The sequence below is a fragment of the Balaenoptera borealis genome (assembly GCF_965194805.1).
Source record: "Balaenoptera borealis genome assembly, chromosome: 14".
NCBI classification, from domain to species: Eukaryota; Metazoa; Chordata; class Mammalia; order Artiodactyla; family Balaenopteridae; genus Balaenoptera; species Balaenoptera borealis.
Genome location: NC_138875.1, coordinates 73,556,848 through 73,581,795, shown reverse-complemented (window position 1 = coordinate 73,581,795; position 24,948 = coordinate 73,556,848). Strand labels below are relative to the sequence as shown.

The window sequence follows — 24,948 nt, the reverse complement described above, 5'->3', positions numbered from 1 at the left end:
GAAGCCAGGCGACTCAGGAGGCGGACAGTCCTGAGGAGGGACTATAGAGTCAGCCCGGAGGCTCAGAGAGGCAGGAAGTGACCCATCAGAGGACACACGGCCGGGCAGCTCTCACGGCTGCCCTCGGCTCCCAGAGACCGCCGGCTGGCGGCCCTCGGCAGGCCTCCCCTGGACACGTGCTTGTCTCTGGGTGGGCGTGGACCAGGGTCACCCTGTTCCAAACCTGGCTTGATTGCTGCACCCCTGTGAGCCTTTGCATCTGCGGCCTCTACTGTCTACCTTGTTCCTGAAGGGCCTTCTCCTGAGCCACCCCGGGGGCCTCAACCCCAGCCTTGTCCACCAGCGTACAGTGGCCATGGCTTGGGGGGGAGGGTCTCTGGCCACTCGGGCCAGGCTGGGCCCCCGAGTCCGTCTGGGCGAAGGCGCCTGACCCTCCCCTGGAGGTGGGCGCCACCACCAGTGTTCAGTGCAGTTGCACAGCCCCATTTTGGCAAATGTCATGACACAAAAAAGGCCTTACATGAAGGAACCAGCCAAGCCAGCTGTTTGTGGCGGGCTTCTACGCAGTGGCAAGGATGGGGGGCAGCGCTCACGGGGTTGATGGGCAGAGGAGGGGACCCATGGCCCTATGGGCCCCCTGGGGAGCCCCAGGGCCCACCTTCCCTGGTTCCCCGAGTTGGCCAGGGCACCCCCAGCGAAGGTTCGGCACCACGGCAGATTCTGACGCCCTGGGCTTGTCCTGCTGCCCCAGCAGGCTGGGCTCCCTGAGCTGGCTTGTTCAGTGCTGTCCCCACTGCCCACAGGACACGGAGCAGGAACTCAGGAATGTCGCGCTGAAGGAATGACGAGGCTGTGGCTAGAAGGACCCGTCCAGCCTGGGAGCCCCTGTTCACCGCCAGTCACGACACTTGGGAGAGTTGTTCCTGGGAGGAACTAAGCCAGAGACGGCCCCATGGAGAGACGCCTCCCCCGCAAGCCCGCATCCCCCGGGTGTCTCCTGAGCCCTCCCACGTGCAGGCACCGTCCTGGGCTTGGAGACAAGCAGCGGTCAAAGCAAACCAAAGTACCCGCCCTCTCGGAGCTGACGTCTAGTCGGGGGAGACAGACGATAACGTGTAACGCGTCCGGCAGCGACAGGCCCCGTGAACAAGGAGAGAGGTGTCGTAGTTTATGTCCACAATTCTTTGGCGCTCCTCCCACAAATAGCGGAGGCTAATTTTCCTTTACTTAAACATGAACTAACTAAGCAACTCGATTCTACTGAATAGAACGCGGCAGAAGTGGCGCTGGTGACTATCATGGCTCAGTCCTGAAGGCGCATGGCTGCCTCCTGGAGCTCCAGGTGGGTCTGTCTCTCAGGAGGTCCATCCCTGGAGTCATGTCCATCCCCGCCATCAGGTTCTGGGAAGCCCAGGCCACGTGGAGAGGCCACGTGTGGGTGTTTCAGCCAACAGCCGGCACCCACCACCCGATGTGTGAGGGAGCAGGCCTTCGGAAGACTCCAGCCCCGGCCCGGGTCTTCCAGCAAGGCCCCCTCCCCCAACCCTGTGCCCAGCGACATCACGGAGCAGAGACACCGCCCCATGGTGCCCTGTCTCTAGTCCTGAGCATACGACAGAGCTGTGTGAGGCCGCTGAGCTTTGGGGTGATTTGTTACACAGCCGTAGTCATCGGGACAGCAGGGCGTGGGGGACGGAAAGGGATGGGATGGAAGGGCGCCTCGTTTGGACACGGCAGTCAGCGGAGAGGCTTCTCTGATAAAGCAGCTCTTCAGGACCGCGGAAGGAGGTGCGGGAGTGAGCCGCGTGGACGTCTGCTGGGAGAGTGGTCCCGGCAGCAGAGGCTGAGGGGAGTGAACGGGCGCCCCGGCGCCTGGCGCAGCGGGGCCGGCGGGGGAAGGTCATAGGAGATGGACCAGAGAGGCAGGGGGCGCACAGAGCAAACGGGCTGGGCCTTGGGGCCATTGAGAGGACCTGGGCTTTGCTCCACGGGGGAGGGTTGGGAGCAGAGGAGGGACATGACCTGATGTGGGTTTTAATGGTACCCCTAAGGCTACTTGGTGGGAAACAGGAAGAAGTCATCCCGGGAGCAGCCTGACTGTCCCTATGAGACAGGGCACCCAGGAGGCCCCCGGCAGAAACACACCTCGCTGGGCACTAACGCTTAGGGTGTTGGAAGGTTCTGACGACGCTGGGAAGCGGGTACAGTACAGGGATGCGGCAAGAGGTCACAGAGGGGGCTGTCTGTCTTCCTCCTTCCCTCTCAAACCAAGACTTGAAGGAAAAAAGCCCTGGACGCCAACAGGGGCTGGCCTGGGAAGGAGGCATTTTATTTCTTCTCTGTGCTTTTCTGTAATTGCCGGTGGCCAGCTACACCTGAGTATTGCTTTAGGGTGGGGGAGAGGCACAGGCTCGCATTCCTCCCAGGGTGCTGCCTTTGATGTCTGCTTCAAAGCGTCCTCCACTGCCCTTGGCCTTGAGCAGCCTGAGGCTCCCCGGCTCCCCAGGTCATAGGGCAGCGGCTGCTCCTGGGCAGAGCACAGAAGGTGGTCGGCAGCCTTTTGAGAAGGAATCACGGTCAGATCCCAGCTCTGCCACACACTGGCTGTGTGGCCCTAGGCAGGCCGCTGCCCTCTCTGAGCCTCGGTTTTCTCTTGTGTAAAATGGGGATGATACTGCTGTTGCCGACCTTCGAGAGTTTTTGTGAGCACTGGAAAGGGTGCCTGCCTTCAGTGGGTGCCAAGGTTGTTGGTGATGAATTCACTAAAGCCCCTTCACCGCCTTCAGGCCCCCAGCTGCCTTGCCTTTCTCTGTAAAACCCTCCCGTGAGCCCCCCATTTGCGTGAAGTCTTAGCTGCTCAGGGTGGCATTCAGGCCACCTGCCCTTGACCTCCCTCTGCAGCCCCCCCTCCCCACAGGCCCCTGGACGCCTGCACGGTGTCCCCGGGCCTCCTGTACACGCTGACTGCCCCCTCTGTTGAGTGCCACCTCTGGGCCCAGCATCGCCCCAAACACCCAGGCCTCGCCCCTCTGCCAGCCCCGTGGAGGCCCCGGGAGGTGGGCCCTGGGTTCCAAAAGAGGAGGGTAGGCATTCAAGGGACAGGACATCAGTGAGGGTTGCAGACGAAAATCCCTGCTTGGTTTGCTGACTGCTGGCAGACAGATGGGCTGCCAAGGAGCCAGAGCCCAGGTAGGGCAGGGGCGGAGGTGGGCGGGGAAGGCGTGCCCTGCCCCGAGGTGTTCTCTTCTGTTTTTTTTAATATTTTTTGGCTGCGCGCGGCATGTGGGATCTTACTTCCCTGACCAGGTACTGAACCCGCACCCCCTCTGCATTAGAAGTGCAGAGTCTTAACCACTGAACCCCCAGGGAAGTCCCCAGAGGTGTTCTCTTTTGAAACAGTGTTCAGACACCAGCAGGACACACCACACACCTGGTGGGCAGGTTGTGGCTCGTGGGCTGCCAGTTCGAGACCTCTGGTGGCAGAGAAACAATTTGTGAGCCAGGATTTGAGCCCCGGGCATCTGTGCCCCGGGCCCCTGCTCTCAGTCAGTGGGCACCGTGGACACCACGGCTGGACCGGTTCTCTCAGGTTGATGCCGATGGCCTGGACACCCTGCTCGTCTAGTCTGTGTCCATCTGTCTCCCCCGCCCCACACCCCGAGGAGAAGTGCCCCATCTCTGGGTCCCCCCCAGTACCTGATCTGGAAGGGTGAACCCGGGGCGGGGTGGAATTGTCCATGCAGTGCCCAGCACGCAGTAGGTGCCTGAATTATGTGCCGAGAGGATGAAGAAGAGGTGTTGCTTACACCCCCTGGTCTGCTGGCTCTGACCCTCCTGGTCTCAGCCGAGACACGCCCCCCCGCCCCCATGCGGGCAGCCTTCCCTGCCTGCCCCCCAGCGCTCCCCTGCTGTAGCTGTTGGCTTGTCTCCTGGGCTGGATTTGGAGTTGTTTGAGGGCAGGCCTTGCTCCTTCTCTGCACCCTGATGCCTAAAAGAATGTGTGGAACCATGGCAGGTGCCCGGGGAGCTTTGCATGAATGACGGTGCGGGGTCTAGCGAATCTCCCCGCATGAACTGGGCTGCCCCGGCCCCCTGCCCACCCGCCGTGGCCCCTGTGAAAGCCCTGTCGGGAAATGTGAAAGGCTGCCTGGCTGGCGGGCGGTGCAGGCGAGCCGTTGCTGCCGTTAAATTAACGTTATGGGCCTCTTACAGGTGTGTTAAATAGACGCAGTTATTAACGAGTATATTAAGCCAATTAAAAGCAGCCCTTTGAGTGGGATTTAATGTTGCTCCAGGGAGACAGGAGAGCGGGCCTCGGTGGCACCCTGCCTTCCAGAAGCTGGAGGGGGAGCATGGGTGGAGGGGTGAGAGCGGGGAGAGGTGAGCGGCTCGGATTCCGACTGGAGGCAGGCCATGGCCTTTTGACACCCAGCTCAGCCACTTGCCGGGGGTGACCTGGGGCAGCTGCTGGACGTGAGCCTCGGTTTCCCATCTGTAAGGGGCTGAAGGGGTGGGCGCCTCAGGCGTTGCCGAAGTCAGCGTGATACTCTGTACGGGTGGGCACGTGGTACCTGCCCATCAGGGGGCAGGTGGAGGTGGGAGGGGTGGCCAGGGCAGGACGCCAGCCCAGGATTCCTGCTCGCACGCCCCGGGCTTCTCTGTGCTGCCCCGGCGGCAGCCCCAGGTGCTCCCAGGCACCTGCCACCCAGACGCCAGTCCCTGTGCGGCTGAGTGCAGCTTCCTGCTGGGCCACTGGACGTCCCCACCAACCCCGGCCCCGACGAAGTTATTCCCTTGGTGGACCTCAGACTTTCTGACTGTAAAATGGAGCTATTGGTAACTGTAGCTTTCCTAGAGGAGGGGTGGGAGAATGAAAGGTGTGCCAGGCACCGGAGCACAGCAGGTGTTTGGTGAATATGCCATTTCCTTCTCATGCTGTCACAGATTTTGCCTATCACCTCCTCCCTAAGGCTCAGGAAGTGGACGTGATTTGTGTTGAAACGGGGCTGGGGTGGGGTGTCCAGGACAGGAGGGGTGGGCCCCAGCCCACCGGGAGGAGCAGCCCGTATCTGCATTCCCCTTCGCTGCCGACACTCTGCCCTTGGAGGTGGCAGCCTTCTGAATGCTCAATTAACGTGACACTAATTAGCTGGTGGCACTGGCAGAATCCCTAATGAGGCTGCCCCAGAGTGGGGGCAGGGGAAGGCGCTGGGCCGGGGCAGATGCAGCTGTTCTCTGGCCTCTGCTGGGAGGGAGGCAGGGAGGGGCTGGGCGGCGGCCAGCCACCCCGACCTGCCCCCAGCCCACTGCCCCGGTGGCAGCCCCAGGGCCTTGGAGGTCAGGCCCGGGTGTCACTCCAGGTGCCCCAGCTACCAGCTGGGGGACCTCAGGGGGCAGTGACCCCAGCTTGCTGGCCTCCATTTCTGTTAAGGGGACGGAGTGAGGATTAAATGAGAGGATGCGTGTCAGAAGGCCTGGTACGTAGTGGTGCTCAGAGAAGGCTGGCTGCCTGCCTTCTAGCTCTTTCTGTGCCAGAGCAGGCAGTACAAGGTAGTGGTGGTCATTGGGTGCCGCACAAAGGGTCCTCTCATTCTCTAAGCATGTTGTGTGTACACATGTCCAAGCTCACACACATGCTCAGATGCCTAGGGTCACACATGTGAGCCACGTGTGCCCAGATATTCAGGGATGTCCTGCACACGCAGAGGCTGGCAGGTGCTCGCAGGCACACGTACCCGTGTCTACATCCTCCTTCCCCACCTCTGGGGCCCCAGCTGGAGCCCTGCGGTGGCCAAGGTGTCCCTCCCTGTAGGCAGGTCTGGGAGTACTTCAGTCCCATCCCAGTCTGACTTTCCTGCACCTCAGTTTCCCTGACCTGCTCCCTGACTGGGCTTGGTCTTTGGGAGCCCACTCCTCACTCTCTCCCAGGACCCAGCAATGCCCATCCCCCGCCCTGGGCTTTGCCTGTGTTCCCGTCTCACCCTGCTGCATTGGCCGTGATGCATGTGGGATCTTAGTTCCCCGACCAGGGATTGAACCTGCGCCCCCTGCAGTGGAAGCTCGGAGTCTTAACCACCGGACCACCAGGGGAGTCCCTGTCCCTCTGTCTTCGTGGTGGCTGTCTTTGCCCTTTGGAACTGCTGCCTCATCTCTCCCTCCTTTAGGCCATTTTCCTACTCCTGTCTGTCTCCGTCCACATCCATGCTGGTCTGACCCCCCATCCCTTCCCTCCCCCCTCCAGTCTCTGTCTCCAATCCTTAGTCTCACCCCCTCCCACCCACCACTGGCTCCCTGCCCCTCCCCGTTGCTGTCTTTCTGCCACCACATCGTGGCTCTCTATTCTGGATACTGGTCCGTTGTAAGTGCTGAAGGCTTCCTCTCTCAATTTGGGGGCTCATCTTGACTTTTTTTTTGGTGTATTTTGCTGAGTTTTAAATTTTACCGTGGTCCAACCTGTCTCTTCACTTGTGCTTTTTTTCCCTCTCAGTTTGCAAATCCTTCCTATCCTGAGGATGATGTTCTCTGTCATTTTCTTCAAAGAAGAAATCTATCTGTTTTCCATGGTTTTTTGGTCTGCCTAGAATTCCTGTTGATGTATGGTGTTGGGTAAGGCTCCGATGTCATCTACTCCATGTGGATAACTGGTTGTCCCAGCACTGCGTATTCATCCCCAGTGGATCTGCAAGACCCACTTCATCCTAGATGGAGCTGGATAGTGCGTGGATCCGTTTCTAGATGCTCTGCTCCATCCCCTGGTCCCCTCTTTCCCTTTGTTAGTCCCACGGTTTCAGCCTTAAGCCATGGCAGTACTGGCCCTTATACTTTTTTTTTTTTTAATTATTATTTATTTGGCTGAGTTGGGTCTTAGTTGCGGCACACGGGATCTTTCGTAGTGGCGCGTGGGCTCAGTGGTTGTGGTGCGTGGCCTTAGTTGTTCGGTGGCATGTGGGATCTTAGTTGCCCGAACAGGGATCATCCCCTGCGTTGGAAGGCGGATTCTTAGCCACTGGACCACCAAGGAAGTCCCTGGTCCTTATACTTCTTTGTCAAAAGCACCTTGGCCATTCTTGGCCCTTGGTTCTTTCCTTATCAACTTCCACATCAGGTTTTCAAGTTATACACAGGATGGCCAGGATGTAGGGATTGGATTGAAGTTTTTCCATGTTGAATCTCTCTCCATGCACAGGACATATGTCTAAGTTTGTTCTGGTCTTTAAAAACTGTCATTATATAAACTTAAATTTTTCTCCATAGAGGTTATTTACCTCTTTTATCAATTTATTTTAGGTTCCTTAATAAGTTGTAATAGTATCATAACTTAGATAAAATGGACAATTCCTACATAGACACAAACTACCAAAACTGACTTAAGAAGAAATAGAAAGTCTGAATAGACCTATAACAAATAAAGAGATTAACTTAGTGATCAAAACATTTACCCACAAAGAAAAGCCCAGGCCTAGAAGGCTTCACTGTTGAATTCTATAGAACATTTAAAGAAGAATTAATGCCAATTATTCCACAAACTCTTCTAAAAAAGAGACTAGGAGGGAACACTTGCAAACTAATTCTGTGAGGCCAGTATTACCCTAATGTCAAAACCAGACAAAGACACCACAAAATAACTATAGACTAATGTCACTTATGAATATGTACTTGGTCCTCCATATCCACAGGTTATGTATCCATGGATTCAACCAACTGAGGACCAAAAATTCCAAAAAGCAAAACTTGAATTTGCTGTTCACCAGCAACTATTTTCATAGCATTTACATCATATTTACAACTACCTACATATCATTTACATTATATTTACAACTATTTACATAGTATTTACATTGTACTAGGTATAACTAATCTAGAGATGATCTAAAGTATATGCAGGGGAATTCCCTGGTGGTCCAGTGGTTAGGACCCCACGCTTTCACTGCCGAGGGCCAGGGTTCAATCCCTGGTCGGGGAACTAAGATCCCACAGGCCACGCAGTGCGGCCAAAAAAAGAAAAAAGTATATGCATAGATTATACTCAAATACTATGTCATTTTATGTATCAATATAAGAGATGTGAACATCTGTGGATTTTTGTATCCATCTCCGGGGGGTGGGGGGGAGTCTTGGAGCCAATCTCCCAGGGATACCATGACTGTACATGCAAAACTCAACGAAATACTAGCAAACTTAATCCAGTAATATATAAAAGGCATTATATACCATGACCAAGTGGGACTTATCCCAGGAATGCAAAGTTGGCTTAACATCCAAAACTCAATTAATGTAATACACCATATAGATAGAATAAAGGACAACTACCACATGATCATCTCAGTGGATGCAAAAAAGCATCTGATGTAATCTAAGGTACCTTCATGATAAAATATTCAACAAACTAGGATAGACGGGAACTTCCTCAACCTGAGAAAGAGTATTTAGGAAAAATCCACAGATTATGTCACATTTAATGGTAAAAGACCGAATGCTTTCCCTCAAAAGTCAGGAATAAGATTGCCACTTCTATTCAACATTGTACTAAAGATTCTAGCCAGGGCGATTAGACAAGAAAAAGATAAAAGTCATTCACATAAAAAGCAAGAAGTAAAACTATCTCTTTTCATAGATGACATAATCTTGCACATAGAAAATCATATGAGGGCTTCCCTGGTGGCTCAGTGGTTAAGAATCCGCCTGCCAATGCAAGGGAAACGGGTTCACGCCCTGGTCCAGGAAGATCCCACGTGCCGCAGAGCAACTAAGCCTGTGTGCCACAACTACTAAGCCTGTGCTCTAGAGCCTGCAAGCCACAACTGCTGAGCCCACGTGCCACAACTACTGAGCCCACGTGCCACAACTACTGAAGCCCACGCGCCTACAGTCCGTGCTCCGCAGCAAGAGAAGTCACTGCAACGAGAAGCCCGCGCACCGCAACGAAGACCCGATGCAGCCAAAAAATAAATAGATAAATAAGTTTATAAAAAAAAGAAAATCCTATGAAATTCACTAAAAAAACTATTAGAATAAACAAGTTCAGCAAGTTTGCAGGATCAATATACAGAAATCAACTGTATTTCTATACATGCACAATGAACAGTCCAAAACAAAATTAAGAAAATGACTGCATATACAAGAGCATCAAAAAATAAAACTTAGAAGTAAATTTAACAAAAGAGCAAAAGTTATAATCTGAAAAAAATTTTTTTGAAAGAAATTAAAGAAGATTTAAATAAATGGAAAGACATCAGACATTCATGGATTAGAAGACTTAATATCAAGATGATAATATTCCCTAAACTGGTGTACAGATCCAACACAGTCCCTATCAAAATCCCAGATGGCTTCTTTGCAGAAATTCACAAGCTGATCCTAAAATTCATGGGACCCAGAAGACCCAATACAATCTTGAAAAACAACAAAGTTGGAGGATTCACAATTTCTGATTTCATGACTTACTACAAAGCTACAGTAATCATGACAGTGTGGTACTGGGATAAGGAAAAACATGTAGATCCAAAGAATTGAGAATCCAGAAATAAGCCCTCACATTTATGGTAAACTGATTTTTGCCGAGGGAGCCAAACGATTCAATAGGGAAAGACTGGTTTCTTCAACAAATGGTGCTGGAACAAGATAGCCACATGCAAAAGAATGAAGTTGGACCTTTCTTCACACCATACACAAAAGTTAACTCAAAATGGATCACAGACCTAAAAGTAAGAGCTAAAATTAGAAAACTCTTAGGCAAAAACATAGGAGTAAATTTTCCTCCTTAACGTAGGGTTAAGCAAAGCCTTTTTAGATACAACACCAAAAGCACAAGTGACAAAAGAAATTTTTACTTCATCAAAGTTAAAACCTTTTGTACTTCAAAGGACACCATGAAGAAAGTGAAAAAGGCAACCCTAGAATGGGAGAAAATATTTGTGAATCATGAATCTGATAAGGAACTTGTATCTAGAATATATAAAGAACGTTTACAACTTAATAAAAAGACAGCCCAATTTAAAAATGGGCAGAAGAGCAGAACAGACATTTCTTCAAAGAAGATATACAAAGGCCTGTATGCACATAAAAAGATGCTCAACATCCTTAGCCATTAGGGAAATGCAAATCAAAACTACAGTGATACCACTTCATATGCACTAGGATGGCTGGAATCAAAAAGATGACAAGTTTTGGTAAGATGTGGAGACAGTGGAACCCTCATACACTGCTGGTGGGAATGTCAAATGGCGCAACTGCTTTGGAAACCAATTTGGCAGGTCCTCAAAAAAGTAAGCATACAATTACCATGTGACCCAGCAATTCCACTCCTAGGTGCATATGCAAGGGAAATGAAAACATACGCCCACACTGAAAATTATATACAAATGTTCATAGCATTATTCATAGTTGCCAAAAATGTGGAGATGACCCAAATGTCCATCAGTTGATACGTAGATAAACAAAACATGGCATATCCACACAATGGAATATTATTTGGCACTAATAAGGATGAAGTACTGATGCATGCTACAACATGGATGAACCTTGAAAACATTAAATTAAAAAAGCCATACATAAAAGGTCACGTATGATTTCATTTATATGAAATATCCAAAGTCGGTACATCTAGAGAGACAGATAGTAGTTTAGTGGTTGCCTAGGGCTGTGAGGGGGCTGAGGGGTAGCTGGGCAGTGACTGCTATTGGCTATGCGGTTTCTTTTGGGGGTGTGGAGAAAATGGTCTGGAAGTTGATAATTGGTGATGGTTGGACAACTGTGAATTTATGCTAAAAAGTATTCACTAGTATACTTTTTTTTTTAAAGCAAGTTTTTTTTTTTTTAATTTTTTATTTATTTATTTATGGCTGTGTTGGGTCTTTGTTTCTGTGCGAGGGCTTTCTCTAGCTGCGGCAAGTGGGGGCCACTCTTCATTGCGGTGCGCAGGCCTCTCACTATCGCGGCCTCTCTGGTTGCGGAGCACAGGCTCCAGACGCGCAGGCTCAGTAATTGTGGCCCACGGGCCCAGCTGCTCCGCGGCATGTGGGATCCTCCCAGACCAGGGCTCGAACCCGTGTCCCCTGCACTGGCAGGCAGATTCTCAACCACTGCGCCACCAGGGAAGCCCCACTAGTATATATTTATTTATTTATTTATTTATTTTTTAAATGTTGTGCCTTTCTTTTTTTTTTTTTTTTTTAATAGCTACTTTATTTATTTATTTATTTTTGGCTGTGTTGGGTCTTCGGTTCGTGCGAGGGCTTTCTCCAGTTGCGGCAAGTGGGGGGGCCACTCTTCATCGCGGTGCGGGGACCGCTCTTCATCGCGGTGCGCGGGCCTTTCACTATCGCGGCCCCTCCCGTTGCGGGGCACAGGCTCCAGACGCGCAAGCTCAGTAGTTGTGGCTCACGGGCCCAGCCACTCCGTGGCATGTGGGATCTTCCCAGACCAGGGCTCGAACCCATGTCCCCTGCATTAGCAGGCAGATTCTCAACCACTGCGCCACCAGGGAAGCCCCCCACTAGTATATTTTTAATGGGTGAGTTGTAGAGTCCCTGTTACCATACACGTAAAACTGTCCCCACCCCCAACTGTAATAGTATCTTTTTGTAATACATATTTCCCAACTCTTTGTTATAGATACAGAGCTGGCAAACTACCACCTGCAGGCCAAATGGGGTGTGCAACCTGCTTTTGTAAATAAAATTTTATTGGAACCCAGCCATGCACACTCATTTCTGTGTGTCTGTGGCAGTTTTCGCACCACAGTGCCGCAGAGCTGAGTAGTTACAATAGACACTGTATGGCCTGCGAGGCCGAAAATATCGGCTCTTTACAGAAGTTTGCCCACTTCTGCTGTAGAGGAATGAAATTGCATTTGTATGTTGATATTCTTTTTTTAATTTTTTTCTATTATTCTGCTTTTATTTTTTAAAAACTTTGTTGAAATGTAGTTGATTTACAATGTTGTGTTAGTTTCAGGTGTACAGCAAAGTGATTCAGTCATGTGTGTGTGTATATATACATATATATTCTCTTTTAGATCCTTTTCTATTATAGGTTATTACAAGATATTGAGTATAGTTCCCTGTGCTATACAGTAGCTCCTTGTTGGTTATCTACTTTATGTATTGTATGTTGATGTTCTGTCTGCAAATCTTGCTGAATTCTTGTTCTCTTGAGGTTTCTATGCAGACAGTCTGACTTCTTTCTAATCCTTAAAACTTGTTATTTATTATCCCCTGTCTTACTGAGATGGCCAGGACCTCTGTACAGTGTGGGAAGGCAGTGATTTGGGTCTCTGTCCTCCTCTGATTTTATCAACCCTTGGGTTGGTTTGTGGTGGATTGTGGTTGTATCCTCCGTAATAGAAGAAGGAAGTTGCCTGCCGTCCTAGTTTGCTAAGAGCTTATTTTTATTCATTCAATCATAAAAGGAGGCTAACTCCATCCGGGCCTGTCCTGGCCGTCACCTCTGAGCGTCTCTCCCCTCCTGGGCTCGGTTCCGAGGCGGGGGTGGCCCTGGACCATCCCTCCATGCCCGGGGCTGTGCTCAGCAACAGCTCTGTAATTGAATCTGCTGTGCGGCCAGCGGCGGGTTTTTAATTTTATTGGAATTTTAAATTGCTTTTGTTTCTTCCTTATTTTATTAGTGTTAGTGGAAGCAGCTGCACCTGCAGGAATGCTTGTGGGGCTACGGCCCGCAGGGGCAATGGCGCCAGCCTTTGGGATTGGGGGTGTTGGGCAGGAGTCAGGTGAGGAGGGGTGGGCGTTGGGGAGAAGCTCCATCTGTGAAGATGCGAGGGATGGGCTGGGGAACCTCTTATCCCTTTGTGGGTATGGGTGTGGGGAAAGGGGTCCTGCCCTCTGGGGGAGATGGGGGCAGGTAAAGGGTTTGAGTCTGCTGCCAGGCCCTGGGGATTCTCTCCTTTTCTTCTTATTCCCACGTCACAGCGGAGGAAACGAAGGCCTAGAGAGGGCCAGTCCCTCATTTGCCCAAGACCACACATACATCCCATTCAGGGCACAGCCAGGATTTGACCCCCAGGCCATCTGGTCTCAAAGCCTGTGCCCTGGGGGCTCCTGGGGAGGCGGGCAGGGCAGCCACTCAATCCTCATCTTCAGAGGACCAGCCTGAGGCACAGAGAGGCTGCGTCCCTCACCCGGGGTCCGGCAGAGCGAGGCTGGACGCTCACACCAGGCTCCTGGGGCAGCTGCCACGGCCCCTCCCTCCCTGGATGACAGGTCCCTGAGTCTACCCCTGCACCAGCTGAGCCCCCATGGTGCCTCTCTGCCTGGCCCGTACTTTTAGCGGCGTGTGACTCAAAGTTTATGCATCAAAACCATGATGAGAAAGTCAAATGTTTATTAGGGGCACGGTCCTGAGCAGCTGAGAAGAACAGGCTTCTGTCCCAGGGGTGGGTGGGTCCTGTTGGGGACCCAGGGACTCTACCCAGCTGGGAGTAGCCCAAGATCTTAGGCCTGAGGTAGGGAAGGGGGATGGACTTTCCCTCCCGCCACGTCTTTTTCCCTTTCTTTTTCTCCAGGTCACTTTCTCCGGTTAGCTGGAACAGGCTACAGCAGCCAGCCGCCTGGGCTCCTGGACACGTGGCTGCCCGCGCCCCCGGCTCCTCCACCTGCCTGACCTCAGGTCCTAGAGAGGTAAACTGCAGCCATTTCTGGTTCACTGGCTACGTTCTGGGCGCTTGTGGAGGTCAGTCCTCGTGCAGCCCAGTGTAGTCAGGCCGCCCTGATCCCATTTCACAGGACGAAGAGGGAGGAGGCCTCAGACCAGGCCACGTCTTCTCCCCACCGGGTTTTTGACATTATCATCACAGATGGTCAGAGCTGGATGGCTTCTTAAGTCCATCTGATCTGACCCCTTGCTTTACAGAAGGGAGAATGCGGGCCCCAGGAGGCCAATTGACTCATCCAAGGTCACGCTACATGTGGCCCAGTCAAGACCTTTCTCCCTTAGTGAGAAACAGCACAGCCCGAGGTCTGGTCACGAAGCTCAGGGCCAGCCCTTCCTGTCTCGGTTCTGCCTGGGGGCCACAGGGACAAGAGGGTCAGCCTAGGCCTGAATGCCCGGGAGTCTTGTCCAGGCCTTGACCAGGCAGCAGGGCACCCAATTCAGTTTGCTTATCTCCCTTCCTGCCGCCATCTCTCCTGTGCTCTTCAGTTACAGGCAGAGTCAGTGTCTTTTCCAATAAGTGCAAAGATGTCAAAGGGTCTGAGTGGGCAGGGGAAGCAGGACATCCTTGGTGGCCCTCCACATTCTCTAGTTCCGGCCTTGGAGCAGGAAGGAAGGACTGGCCCAGGTCATTGTGCCCAGCCCTTATCTCCAGCCAGTTGGCAGCAGAGGGCAAGGCAGGGGACAGTGGCAATCAGAGGTTAAGATGCACAGATCCTTTAAACCAGCAAGCCCATCCTGGAAGAATTTTTTGCACAGATAGATATACGTACGTGTACGAAGCTGATGTTCATTACAGCACCGTTCAGAATAGCAAGAGACTAGAAACAACCTAAACGTCCATCAACAGGGAGATGGTTAAAACATTATATTCATCTGTACAATGGAATACGAGGGTACTCTTTCTGTCAGGTGAGGAATAATCTCCAAGACACATCGGTAAGAAAAAAGGCAAGGAGCTGAGAAGTATGTCGGGGTGCAAATGTTTACATAAAAGGTATTTACTGCCCCTCCTACGTGCATGCATTTTTCAGGAGGGTATTTAAGAAACTGCTAATGCTGGTTTCCTCTGGGAAGGAGAGTTATTTTTCACTGTAAATCCTTATGCCTTCTGAATTATGTGCCACGGACAATCTATTCAGTGGAGTATCTAATTTTATAAAAGAGAACGTGTTCTCCCTGGAGGCCATGTAAAGGAGGGAAGGGGGCTGTGCATGAAAAACATTTTTCCTTGAAACCGAAGGCCCTTCCAGATTATCTGTCATTGTTCTATTTTTGATGAGGCAGACATGTATTCTGTAAACCCCTATCTCTGAAAGAACACCATCAGAGGACCTTCAGTTCTGAGGATGTTGATATAACATCTTAGGTCCCCCTTGTCTTTCTGGAAATACCCTCCAGAGGCAAGTAATCAAAATTGAACCAGCACAGGACCTAATCAAAATATATAAGAAAAGGGAAGGAAAGGCAAAATATAAGTAATGGTTGGCAAAAAAACACTTCCCATCAGAAAAATGTGGCCACAGAAGAGATGAAGATCATGGCCAAATATTTCATTGTGAAGGAAACAATGTAGTAAGCAACTGTTTCCATAAAGCAGAAATGCAAAGAGTAGGAGGAAAAAACTTATCATAAAAGGAGAAATGGAATGAGCACAGGGAGAAAAAAAGAAGTCATAGAAAACAGGATGAAAAGTGATCAAAATGAAAGGGAAATAGGGAGTCAGAAAGGCATAATTAGAAGAGGGTATATAGGGAAGATGGGCAAAAGACAGCCAATCTGTGCTTAACTAGAGTCCCCAAAAGAAGGAAAGTGAAATAATACAAGCCTTGGATCTGCCTGTCGAAAGGCACAGACTGTTCTAGGAGAAACAGACTCTGAAGGGTCAACCCCAAGACACAGGCTAGTAAAGTAATGGCATGAAAGATGTGGAAAGATCAAAATGAAATATAAAGGAGGAGGGCTCGGGCTTCAACTTCTCCATGGCAACATTCAACATTAGAAAAGAACAGAACAAGGTCTACAAAAATCCTCAAGGAAACAAAGTGACCCAGGAATTATTTTTTTGCTCATTCAAGTAGAAAGTCGACAGACCATCCTGAATGTGCGGGAATTCCAGGAGTGTTGTTCACAGGAGGCCTTAAGCCACAGACTAGAGGGCAACTTCAGATGGTGGAAAAATAAGGCAAAAGAACTGGTGATGAGCATGGACCCTGTTTATCTAGGAGACTGAGATGGATAGAACTGTGGGAGTGTGGTGATGTAACCAGATGTTAACATCACAAGCCCTAGGAGTAAAATAATGGTATCACTAAGAAGAGAGGGGATGGGGAAAGAGGGGAACAGTAGTATAAGTACACAGGTGTCCTCATTTTTAATAGCTGGTATCAAAAGATATTTAAAGCTGATGTCAGTTAATAGAGGTTTAAAAGGATGAAGTGAACGCTGAGAAAGTGCTGTAGGGAGAAAAAGGAAATACACTAATTTCATCACTTTGTTCATTTTAGGGTAGATGGAATAGATGCTGTTACAAAGAGACAAAAAATTAGGGGATTATTTAATGCTACACCACTAGAACAAGAACACCAGCCTTCCCTATGATTAGTAGGTACACAAAGCAGAGAACTTAGATCACATAGGGAAAGACTTTTCAAAGCAATTAAAACAAAGCACAGCATGACTGAACTAATACCAGACATCTGTTATATCAATAAATGTAAATGGGCTAAACTCTATTAACATTTTTTTAAAAGGCATTCAGATTGGATCACAAAGCTTAATTCAACTCTATATTATATGAGTCACATCTAAACAAAGTAATTCAGAAAGGTTGAAATAAAAGGACTGGCAAAGGTTTCAAGAAAAATGTGAATTAAAAAAGCATCTTAATAGGCAGTTACCATCTTAATAGATAAGATTGAATCCAGGCCAAAAAGTATTAAATACAGCCAAGAAGGATGCAATTCACCATGGAGATTTAAGGTACTAATACCTGTGCATTAAATTCCATTGCATCTTGGATACACAAGACCTAACTAATGTAATTAACAGGGTAGATATAACTGGTTAACACCAAACTCTGAATCCCGGAAACAAAGCCACATCTTTTCAAATTCCCATAAAAAATCACAAAACTCACAAAAATCACCAGAGATTATATCACAAAGAAAACTTCACTGAAGTCCAAAAAAGTAGAAATCATAGATAGCATTCTCAGATTATAATGCAATAGAACTAGAAATAACAAAACACAAAGGCACCTACTACCTGGGTGGATAGATGGAACTCAAATGAGCCTGAAGCCAAAGAAGAAGAAATCAAAGCCAAAGTTATAAAGTTATCTAGAAAATACTGATAATAAAAATACATGCTAGAACCTACAGGATACAGCTAAAGCAGTGCTGAGAGAATTCACAGCCTTAATTTTCCTTTTTTTCTTGTTTAGCAGTATAAAGATTTAAGCCTCTCAAGAAATTTTTTAAAAAGGAAAGCAGGAGGAAGATTTTAATAAAGATAAATGCATAAATTAATGAATTAGGAACCAGAAAAGGGTAATTACTATAAATGGATCCTGAAGATGGTTCTTTGGGAAAGAGGGGTAGATAACCTCATTAGCTAACTAACCTAATCAAGAAAATGCGGAGGGGAGCACACACAAAATATACAATATAAGAAACAGGGGTAAAGTAATCATTTAAAAGAATTTATTTTGTGCAACCTCATGCAAATAAATTCAAAAACCTGGATAAAATGGGTACGTTTCTAGAGAAACATAATTTACCAAACTCATTCAAGAACAATTAGATCAATCATTACAGAAGAAATAGAGAACATTATCTCAGAGTTACCCAGCCCTCCATCTCCCAAATAAATACACTAGCCCAAACTGCTTCATGAAGGATCAAACAATCTTTAAAGAACAGATAATCCATTTCTACTTAAGCTGTTATAAAGCACAGAGGAAGAAGGAAAGCCTCCATTGTCTTTATGAAGCAAATGTAACACTGATAGCAAAACCCAACAAAAACTGTTCCAAAAAAAGAAAACTAAAGACTATTCTCACTGATGAAATTGAGGCAAAACTCCTAAACAAAATATAAAATCCAATTCTATGGTATGTTATAATGTAATATTTATCATGACCAAGTGGGAACCAACCAGGAATGCAAGGATGGTTCAATATAAAGAAATCTGTATCATTATTCATATTAACAGAACAAAGAAAAAACCCATATGATCAGTTTCACAGACATTGAAAAGTCATTTGGTAAAGTTCAGATTCCATTCTTGATTTTTAAAATTCTCAACTAAATAGGAATAGATGGACACTTATTTAACCTGATAAAATATCTGCCCCTAAACCAGCATTCTGTGTAATGAGGAAATCCTAGAAGCTTCTCAAGGGCAAAGACAAAGCAAGAATGTCTACTGTCACCACTATTATTTTTCACTGTTCCAGGGATAGTAGACAACACTATTAAATAAGACAAAGAAATCAAGGTATAAGACTTGCAAGGGGCTTCCCTGGTGGTGCAGTGGTTAAGAATCCGCCTGCCAATGCAGGGGACACGGGTTCGAGCCCTGGTCCAGGAAGATCCCACATGCCGCGGAGCAACTAAGCCCGTGCACCACAACTACTGAGCCTGCACTCTAGAGCCCGTGAGCCACAGCTGCTGAGCCCGCGTGCCACAACTACTGAAGCCCACACGCCTACAGCCCATGCTCCGCAATGGGAGAAGCCACCGCAATGGGAAGCCCGCGTACCGCAACGAAGAGTAGCCCCCACTCGCCGCAACTAGAGAGAGCCCACGTGCAGCAACGAAGACCCAAAGCAGCCAAAAATAAAAATAAATTTATCAAAAAAAAAAAATTAACTTTCCAGAGGAAGGAAACTTTAAAAATGTGTAAGATCTAAATGAAGAAAATACTAAAACATTCCTGAGGGACACAAAAGAAAGTCTGAACAAACAGAAAGGTATAGATCATGTTATTGGAGGGAAAGACATCATCATAAAAATGTCATTTCTTCCTAATTTATAAATTGCATGCAATCCCAGTAAAAACCCAAACAGGATTTTGTTCTTACCTAGATAAGTTGATTCTACAGTCCAGACAGAAAACTAATGGAACAGCCAAGGAATTTCTGCATAAGAGGATGGTGAATAACAAGCAAGAAGCACCAGCAAATATTAAAATGTTTTATACACATGCTTACAGCATGGATGAACCTTGAAAGCACTATGCAGAGGGAAAGAAGCCAGTCACAAAAGGCCACATACTGTATAAGTCCCTTCCTAGGAAAGTCCAAAATAGGGGAATCTATAGAGAAGGGAGGAGCCAGGGGGATGAGGGAGTGGGTAAGGGATTTCTTCTGAGGTGATAAAAATGCTCTAAAATGAACTGTGGTGATGGATGCAAAGTTCTGTAAATACACTAAAACCACTGAACGGTACACTTCAAGTGGGTGGATTGTATGGTACGTGAATAATATCTCAATAAAGCCATTAAAAATGTTTAAACGTGTTATAATGCTACAATAATGAAAACAGTATTGCACTGATATTTGAATACACTTGCATCCATACCCCGCACTTTGCACCAGATAAATTATCAAATAATCAAAGATCGTATATTTTAAAAATTAAACCAGAGAAGAACTAGAAGAACCCCTGGGGACACCTTTTGTTTGTTTGTTTTTTTAAAAAATCTCAGCGTGAGAAAGTACATTCTAAGTATGACACAAAATCCAAAGGCCATAAAAGGAAATACTGACAAATTTTAGTTCACCAAAAAACTACTCCATGGCAGAATCAAAGACAAATGACAATTTGGGGGAAACATCTGCAATTCATATGACAGACAGAAGTCTAATTCCATCATATACAAAGAGCTCCTATAAATCAATAAGGACAAAACCCAATGAGAAAAATAGATCAAGAAGATGAACAGATAAGTCAGTCAAACCACATCCATCAAAATTACAAACGCACATACCTTTGACCCGGTATTTCTTCTTGTAGAAATTTATGCTGTAGTTTTATTCACACCTTTGTGACACATACACAGTGACAAGAGTTTGTTGCTGCATTGCTTGTAATGGCAACAGGTTGGGTATGGTTCTTCTTAGGGGACTGGTCAAATAAATTATGGATCATCCGTGCTATGAAAAACTATATGGCAAAAGAATGAGGAAGCTCTTTAGAGGCTGACATATAGGATATACTGCTAAGTGAAAAAGTGAGGGGTAGGACAGTGGATAAAATATGTATATACACACATATTTGCTGGGATGTGCACAAAACGTCTCCTGAGAGGACACACAACAGCGGGGAGAGGACGAGTTTTATCTCTATACCCCTTTATTCCTTTTGAATACTGGACCACGTGAGTATATTACCATGTCTGAAGATAAAATACATATTAAAAAAGCAAAAAGCAACAACGTAAACACTATGGTAAATGGCAACCGCTCCTGCACTATAGGACAGAGGCAATAGGAAAGGGTGGGGACTGTGGTGAACTGGAGATGGGTGTCCCCTTTAAAGAGGCAATAGTTACATTCTAACCAATAGCTACAGGACAGGAACACAGGCTTATGTTACCAGATCCTCTGATTTGTGTTCAAGACACACTACATCCAGATTTTTATACAAATCTCCCCATTTTTAAATGTGTCTAAATACCTGGGAAAAGTAAAACCCCAAACAACCTATGGTGGTTAAAAATAATCAGATCAGAGGGTTTGGGAGCCCTGTCCTGGATGGTAAAGGAGGACAGACCCTTGGAGGTTACCAAGTCCGGCTCCCTAATGGCCCAGAGAGGGAAAAGACATGCCCAAGATCGCCCAGCAATTCAGGCCCCAAGCTGGGATCCCATTCAGGACTACAGTGAACTTTTGAACAACGTGGTGGTTAATTCAGGCATAACTTACAGTTGGCCCCGCATATCCTCGGTTCCTCCATATCTGCGGATTCAACCAACCACGGACCCTGTAGTACTGTACTATTCACTACTGAAAAAGATCCACCTATAAGTGGACCTGCACAGTTCAAACCTACATTGTTCAAGGGCCGGCTGTGTTTGCTTCCCCGTTATCCTCTCTGCTGATGCAGAGACAGACAGGACACACGGTCAGGTCACAGAAGAAGTGCTGGGGTCGGGGCCATGGTGCTGGTAGTGGTCAGAGAAGGCTGCTGGGGAGAAGGTCACGCCCAGTGGCAGTCAGCCAGACCAGGGGAGTGGGAAGGGACCCCAGGGAGGCAGCACAGACTGGGCAAAGGCCTGGGAGAACACGGACGGTCCAAAGCACGGTGGTGGTGGGCAGATGTGCCGGAGCGTGGACGGCTTTCCCCGCCTGGGAGCTGCCCTGCGAGGGCCCGAGGTGGGGAAAGCTTGGTGTGTCCAGGAGAGAGGCAGCCCCGTGGACTCGGGGTGGGCAGAGGAAGGGGCGGGGCTAGGGCCACAAGGAGGGCGTGTCACTCACACTTGCGCAGCTCCAGGCTCTTGGTCGGGCAGGCCAGGTGTTGGCCGGGGGCGTTCTGGGTCCTCTGCAGGCAGGCCAGCATGGCTGAGCGGGGGGCCCACGGCGGGGGGGGACGCGCTCTGCGGCAGGGTCCCTGTGAGGAGGGAGAGGAGGCGCTGGTCACCGGGGCTGCTCTGTGCCCACCTCCCCCCTCCCCACCCAGCCCTGCTCACTGTGTGGGCCGCCTCCTCCAGGGGGCTTCCCGACGCCCCCAGGCCTGCTCAGACCCTCACCCCCTCCGTGTTCCCCCAGCAGGCCGTCCTCCCAGGGGTGGTGGCCTCCAGCTCTCCTGTAACCGCCCGCCAGCAAATCCGTACCAGCCTCCCCGCCCCTCACCTTCAGCCCTGAGCTCATCAAGGGCAAAGACCCCATCTGGTCATCTTGGGAACCAACATGGACGGGTGCCCGGGAACGGCCAGTGGGCGAATGGGTGTCCCCACTTATTCAGGTGTTGGTCTGCCCTCACCCCCGGCCTGGAGACTTCTCACAGCGCCCCTGGAGGGGAGATGCCCGGAATGGTGTCCCCGGGAGAACCAGAGGTGACCTGTGCTGAGCCCTGAGCCCACCTGACCCCCTGACCGAGTTCCCTACCCCGAACGGAAAGGGCGGGGCCACCCAGGGCAGCTCTGCCAGGCTGGGGCGAGGTCCCCCATGGGCAGCAGCTCAGATGTGGCTCCAGACAGGTCCACGTGTGCTCACGCACCCAGATTCACACAGAAACGAGCATTTTTATCTTCACAGAACCCATTTTCCCGAGAACCCAGAGCCCCCGAGGGGCAGGGTGACACAGCCTGCCCTGGATGGATGGGGAGAGGGTGGGAGGTCTCCTGCCAGGGTCAGGGTAAGGAGAAGGCGGGCTCAACCCTGGACACTGCTGATGTCCGCCCAGCCTGGGCGCCCCCATGCCCACCCCCTCCCGCTCCCACGCCACCGCCACTGCCAAGGCCTGAGCCACCAAGCTGGGCTGGTTTGAAAACAGAAGAAAGTGGAGGAGAGGGTGTGTTGAAGGGGAAGAAAGAGAAGTTATTTAACACTAAACAGGTGTCTGGAGCCCTAAATTCTGCCGCTTTCTTCTAATAATGAAGTATTCACGAGGAAAAGCCTTTTTTCACTACTTTCTTAAGATACTAATTTCACAACAAGCTCCTTGTTACGGCGCAATTATTCCGATCTTGTATTTCCCCAAGACGGGTGCAGCCTCCTGTCTGTCCTGGACTCCCGGTAAATGAAAGACAATCACGTACCCACCTTTCATTATGCTCTATTTTACTTTCAGCAAAGGTAGCCTGAAAGAAATGATTTACTCTGAAAGGGACTTTTATTCAGTTTCAAAACCAATTTTCTCCTATTACTGTCTCAGAAAAAAAAAAAAAAGAGAGAAAGTAGGGGGTGGATGGGGGAGGGTCGGTGGTTCTCATGTGCCACCCCGCCCAGTCGCCAGCCTTAACGCAGCAATGCAATGAAAGATCTGGTATCCACTTCCTGGCTTTGATTTCTGGTAATTTTAAAATATGCCATTACAATCAGGCAGAAATTATACAGTTTAAAAAGGGAATGAAGTAGGGCTATTGCAGGGATGAAAGCCCTTGACTGCGGGAACGAGGCGCCGCTCCCTGGGGACGCGGGCAGCGGGAGCGGGCCGTGCTGGGGCCCTTTGGGACACACCCGCACACATGGGGGCAGCCGGCCCCCATGGACACCCGGGGACACGTGGACATGCTGCCCGCCACGCTGGGCCTCCACACGCATCCCGGACGTGCTCGCTGCATACGCTTTCCTGCAGGTGGGCACACCCCGTCACACCCTCGCCCACCCCGACCGACACGCTCCCCTGGCACCTCTCAGCACACGCGGGAGGTGCACGGACACGCACAATCATGTGCCCACCTGGAAGGTAAGAGGCCTGTGCTGACCCTGGCAGCCCGGCCCCTCGCCCCTACTCCAGCCCAGAGCAGCGGCCACTTCTTGCTGCTCTGATGCAGGGGTTAGGGGACAAAGGGGATAGCTGGAAAAGGCCAGCCAGCTGCAGGGCCCAAGCAAGCCCTCTCCCTCCACAGATGGGGAAACCCAGGCCAGAGGGAGGCAGCACTCTCCCCGGGGCCACCCAGCAGACAGTGACTGGGTCAACCTGCCCCCTCTCCACTGGGCTACACTGCTTCCCACAGGCTGGGGCAGCGCTGGGCCAGGAAGGAGGGAGGCCAGCCACCTGGCACACCGAGGAAACCTGGGCTGGAAGCCTGGAACCTCCCCTGCCCCAGTGCCTGCTGTGTGACCCCAAGGGAGCTACTGCCCCTTTCTGGCCTTGTAAAAGCATTTCCATGATCCTTCCCAGGTCATTTTTCTCCAGGGTCCTGGCCAAGCCCAGCCCCACTTTGGGAGGTCCTCCCCACCTCTGGCCTTTCACCAGGTGCTGGGGGCCCAGAAGCCCAGCCCCTCTCCAGCGCCCCCCCTCCCCAGGGGCCATGCACCCCAGCATGCTTTTCTGTTGAAAAGGGTAGGCTGGGACTGCAGTGCTAATCGGGTGAGGGGTAGGCTGCCTGTTCTGGGGCCTCTCTAGACCCCATCAGCTGCCCTCCCAGCAGGGCTCTGGTTTCCGAGTGCTCGGATGCTGGACGACCGGGCAGCTCCGGGAGCTGAGGTCACGTGGCCCAGCTCAGGGGGCCACAGAGGATTCCCCAGAGGGGACGGTATCCACGTGAAGGCCTCAGATCAGCTTTTCTGGTGCAGCCACCTGGATCATTTCATCCCTCGCCTCTGGAGGACCAGCAGCCTAAGAGGCTGTCTTCACTTGGAGAGGAGCGATTTCTCTCTCTACACCCCCAATCCCCCCAACCCCCTGCCCATTCTCCCAGGAGCCCTGTGCCTGCTGCTGGGTTGGGGGGGCGGGTGCAGCGTGGGACACGGGCAGGGGCCAGTTCAGTATCATCCACATCATCTACAAACAAGACAAACAAAACAGAGCCCTCTTTTTGGCCATAAAAATTCTCTCTGGTCCCAGAGTAGAGCCTAACCTCCTTTACCTGGCCCTCAAGGCCACTATGACCTGTCCTCCCCGCCTCCCACCCCCATCTCTCCTAGCTCCCTCCTAGCGCTCCCTCCAGCCTGGCAGCCTCCCACCTCCAAACCTTTGCCTGTGCTGGTCCCTCTGCCTACAGCACCGCCACCTGATCCATTTTAACCCAGACTCTGGCTCCCCTCCTCTGGGCATCCCCCCTCACAGCCCTAATCACACAGAGTTGTAATTGCCAATTTTCATGTCTGTCTTTCTCCACTGGACTGTGAGTTTCTCAGGGGCAAGGACCGTGTCTTATTTGTCTCTTTCTCCCCAATGCCTGGCAAAGAGTAATCACTTAATAAATAGGTGTTGAATGAATGGCTAAATTAATGAATCAGTTATTGTCAGATGAAGTGATGGAGGCCCAGAGAAGCCAAGCATCATGCACAAGGTCACACAGCAAGCTTGGAGACAGGACTGGAGCAGGTGCCTAAAACACTCATGATCTTCCCATGACCCACCCCCCGCCCCCCACCTGGCATCATCCCATCTGCAGAAAGCCAGCCCCTCAGAGCCCCCGCCCCAACTCATTACTCCCCCAGCCAGGGACCATCCTGGGAACGCTGCACATTCTGAAACCCTATCAGCAAATCGGGCTGTTTATAAGCCCAAGGTCTTTTGTGACTTTAATAATAAAAAAGGGGGGGAGGGGGGAAATGTCGCAAGCCTCAATGATTAGAATGCTTTGGCACCGTCCCTGACGTGG

The 24,948-nt window shown here is 50.0% G+C and overlaps 1 protein-coding gene across 3 annotated transcripts in view; it reads right to left on the bottom strand.

The window, feature by feature from the left end:
* Nucleotides 1-24,948, bottom strand: part of FAM222A (family with sequence similarity 222 member A) — a 56,023-nt gene that overhangs the window by 5,775 nt on the left and 25,300 nt on the right. The window contains exons 1-2 of one of the 3 annotated variants that reach the window (XM_082354497.1): nucleotides 19,943-20,793; nucleotides 19,660-19,835 (exon numbers count right to left, since the gene is read on the bottom strand). The exons of 1 other annotated variant lie outside the window; for it this stretch is intronic. Coding sequence is in view for 1 of the 2 variants with exons in the window: in XM_082354495.1 (XP_082210621.1) it covers nucleotides 21,149-21,230 (82 nt within the window). In the remaining variant the exon portion in view is untranslated. Of the gene's footprint in view, nucleotides 1-19,659; nucleotides 19,836-19,942; nucleotides 20,794-21,148; nucleotides 21,282-24,948 lie in introns of those variants that run through there. One more of the 3 variants, XM_082354495.1, reaches the window with a different exon arrangement.